The sequence below is a fragment of the Lipotes vexillifer genome, unplaced genomic scaffold (genome assembly GCF_000442215.2).
Source record: "Lipotes vexillifer unplaced genomic scaffold, Lipotes_vexillifer_v1.1 scaffold201, whole genome shotgun sequence".
Lineage (NCBI taxonomy): Eukaryota > Metazoa > Chordata > Mammalia > Artiodactyla > Lipotidae > Lipotes > Lipotes vexillifer.
The window spans coordinates 83,695-87,756 of NW_006788159.1; the positions used below are offsets into that span (position 1 = coordinate 83,695).

At 40.8% G+C, this 4,062-nt stretch overlaps 1 protein-coding gene across 1 annotated transcript in view; it reads right to left on the bottom strand.

Annotated features, from left to right (window-relative positions):
• Nucleotides 1-4,062, bottom strand: part of THEMIS (thymocyte selection associated) — a gene marked incomplete at its 3' end in the record, with an annotated part of 146,539 nt that overhangs the window by 70,008 nt on the left and 72,469 nt on the right. Inside the window, exon 5 of the mRNA XM_007461253.1 lies at nt 3,783-4,043. Coding sequence (XP_007461315.1) covers nt 3,783-4,043 — 261 coding nt within the window. The remainder of the gene's footprint in view (nt 1-3,782; nt 4,044-4,062) is intronic.

Below are 4,062 nucleotides of genomic sequence, written 5' to 3' on the forward strand. Positions count from 1 at the left end.
TGCTGAACCCTTTTCAGGGATAAGAAATAAGTTCCAACATATTACTCCAAAATTGTCCTCCCTTTCACTCTCAGCTAGTGTTGTAATGGAAAATAAGAATGCAATCTTTGCCACAAAATAGCTCTTTAAATGTATAAAATAACTAATATCATCTAGTACCAAGTCATTCAAGTTTAGACTCTCACTCAGTTCCCTAAACCATTTACAGAAAGAAATGGCTCCTGGACTTTTTAACATCTTAACAAACAACTCTTAATATCTTAACAAAGTTCAGGTAATCAATATTCTTTAGGAGTGGGACGCAGAACTAGACACAAGAATCCATACGGGGCCTGAAAAATAAACAAGTAGTTAGGAATTTTTAAGTTGATCTGGAATCCTACATGTATGAATTTAGTCAAAGATTGCATTTGTTTTCTTTTACTAGCTGGAGATAATAGGAAATATATGTATTGGTCTCTGGCCCTGGTTCCTGGCACCGAGCTCCTGAAGCCCTTGTAACTTCCTAAATGATAAGAGCACTAGGAACATCTTCTTTTTTAATATTTGGTCTTTGACCCCAGCTTCTGACACAGGGCTCCTAAATCTCCTGGAGTTTCCTGGGTGATAGGAGTGTCTTTTGTTCTAACAAGGCGACTCTGGGTGGGCTCCCGGATGGCTCCTGGATCGGGGCTGGTCACCAGAAACACCAAAGCCATAATTAGAAGCTTGGAATTTTCAGCCCCAATCCCCATTCTTCAGAGAGGGGAGAAGGACTGGAAAAGGAGTTAATAACTGATCATATGCTTACATGGGGCAACTTCCACAAAATTCCCAGAAGTACACGGTTCAGAGAACTTTCAGGTTAGTGGACACATCCACACACCAGGGGGGTGGTGTATCCTAACTCTACGGGACAGAAGTTCCTGAGTCCTCAGGACCCTTCCATACCTCACCCTTCATGTCTCTTTATCTGACTGTTCATCTGTATTCTGCATCATATCCTTTAACTGGTAAATGTAAGTAGGTGTTTCCCTGAGTTCTGTGAGCCACTCTAGCAAATTAATGGAACCTGAGGAGGGAGTCCTGGGGACCTCTGATTTGCAGCCAAGTCAGACAGAGGCTGTCGGTAACCTGAGGACCTACTACTTGCAACTGGCATCTGAAGTGGGGAGCAGTCTTGTGGGACTGAGCTCTTAACCTGTGGAACTGAGCTCTTAACCTGTGGGATCTGATGTTAGCTCCAGGTAGATAGCATCTGAATTGAGTTAAGTAATTGCAGGACACCATACTGGTGTCAAAGAATCGCTTGCTGAGGGAAAATATCCATGCATCTGGTGTCCGAGGTGTTGTGAGTGTGGCAGTAGTGTGAGAGTAAAGGAGAAACATAGGAGGAGGACTGAAGGTTTTTCCAAGCAGTAACCTAGATGAAACGTTGCTGTTTTGTGAGTTTCTCTAATAAAATGCGTAGATCATTTTCATTTGACATTCTTTTAAAGGGCATTTTAAATTTATTAAATTTATTGTTTTCTACAAGTGGTTTCTTAGAAGTTTAGGATTTTTGATCTATTCCTTTCTGATTGTAATAGGCATCTACTTTTTTATATCTCCAGACCTTCACATACTGTTATTTGAGACATATTTCTATTATTTGAGACAACTAGTCCTTATTCCCTTCCCCACCAATCCTGGCTGTAGCTGGGGCAGCCAATGAATTGATTGAACCAAGAGATGGGCATGTGATCCAAAGTCCTTCCCTTTTTAAAAATTGGAACTAAACAAAGAGATTATGTTCTTCTCTAGTGATGAAACTACAAGATGCAGGAACTGCCAGAAGTAATGTCCAATGTGTGATGAAAAGGAAGACCCACTCTGTCTGTGTTCTAGGTCCTGTTTCCAGTTGTCCCTGAAGCCTAGCTGTATACCCTGAGGTTCTCCAAGGGTACCTGAGCTACTACTTTCATTAAAAGGAAAAAGGGAAAAAGAGCCACTTTGCCAGCAAAACAAGTCCTAACTTAAATACAGATTTTTCTATCTAAAGTTTTTATTTATTCCTCCCTCCCAATTTTGTGTCCTATGTTAGCTTTTTATTGTTGCTGTAACATAAAATTGGTGCCTTAAACAATACGAATTTATTATCTTGGAGTTTTATAAGTCAGAAATTCAACAGGAGTCTCATTGACTAAAAGTAAGGTGTTAGCAGAGCTGTGCTCCTTTCTGGAGGCTCTAGGGAAGAAAGCTTCCTTGTCTTTCTAGCTACTAGAGACCATCTTCATTCCTTGGCTCAATGATCCTTTCCTCCATCTTCAAAGGTAGCAATGCTGCATCTCTTTCAAATTCTTCTGGAGTCACATCTTTCTCTGACCCTGACCTTAAGTGAGAAAGATATTTTAAGGACTCTTGTGATTAACTTGGACCTACCTGAATAATCCAGGATAATCTCATCTCAAGGTCCTTAATTTTAAGTACATGTGCAAAGTCTCTCTTACTAACCAATGTAGCATATTCACAGTTCTGGAGGCTTAGGTATAGACACCTTGGGTGGGTGTGAGAGGATGGGGGTAGAGGGATGGGACATTATTCTGCTTCCCACTAAAAATGACAACAGCATTCCATCTCTCACATCATTCAATTCAGTAATAAAAATATATTAAACAGGAAAAGCCAGGCACTCTGAACATTAATAGCAGCCTGTTAATCAACATTATTTGAAAACAGTTGTTTAGTTTAGTTTCAAAATGACTCCTTCAAAATTGATTTTTCTGGAAAGGAAATTTCTGCTGGTTTTATCTTTTCCTGAGGATGAGTTTGAAGATGTTTACTGGATTTCCCCAGCATACAATCAGAATTCAATCTTTGAAATGTAGAATTAAATGTATTTCCATACCCACATCCTTGAAGCCTGAGGCTGCTATCATTCCTGAGTATAGAGAGTAAACACAGCATCTCTCTTTGTTTTACTAATTGCTTTGTTTCCCCAAGCTGCTAGCACAACATCTGCCAGGGCAGAATGCACTATTTCCACACACCAGAGAACCACTGCCTGCCAGATAAACGACTTAAGCTCCGTGGTGTAAGGGCAAGTGCTTTCCAGGCACTCAGCAGGCAGTTTTCAAGAGGCAAAAACTTTAAGCAGAAATGAAGCTGAAATGCCTCCCCTCCCATCTTTAGAGTGGTTATGGAGTTGTGGATTCTGCGATGATCTCATACTGCCTGCAATTTTATTGATTTTGTTTTTCAATAGAACTGTTAAAGATGACAGTTCTCAGACAGGCAGAATGTGGGCAGATGCCCATGTTCTCACACAGTTCTGCCAAGATATTTTTACATCTTTCCACACATAAAACAAAATGAAGACATGTGTTATAGATGCATGCTACTGGTACCCCCGCCCCCAGAAGAAGGGAGTTGATTGTGCGCTCATTTCCTGGATGAAGTATTAAGACAACTCCACCTAGAAAAAAGTGAACAGCACTTCCAAAATAAAAGAGGTTTGCTTCTGAGGCACCTTATAAGCCATTCCTAATTACCAAAACACACTGAAACAGCACTTTGTAATCATCCCTGCTAGTTCTAATTCCTAAACTTCTTGTCACATCTACTGGTTAAGCATCAAAATACAAAACGCTGTTAACAGCTTAGGCTCTGTTGATGTTCAATCATCTACTGTGCACCAGAAAGGCTCATTTCAAATATGGCATGAAAGCAAGAAAAGTAAGCAAAAACCAGACTCAGAAGAGACTTGAAATAACTTGCCCCCAGAAAAACACTCAAGAGGAAAAACTGCAAAATCATAGCCTTACCTTGGGAGACTTGGGCAGACCCACTGTCTTTTCTTCTGCTAAGTTGAGCAGGCTTAACTTTGTTTCCTCCACGGAGGGATGTTTGGGAGGGCGAGGTGGGGGGTACGAGAAAGAGTTTTCATATCTCCGCATCATATAATACTGTTCTTCAGGGATCTCTTCAACCAGAGTCTTGACTAGAAATGATCCTGGATCCCCAGACAAATTATTAACTAACTGAACAGTCATATTCACGCGGCCAGCAGGCATTTCCCAGCAATCCTTGGGGTTGGCACAGTCA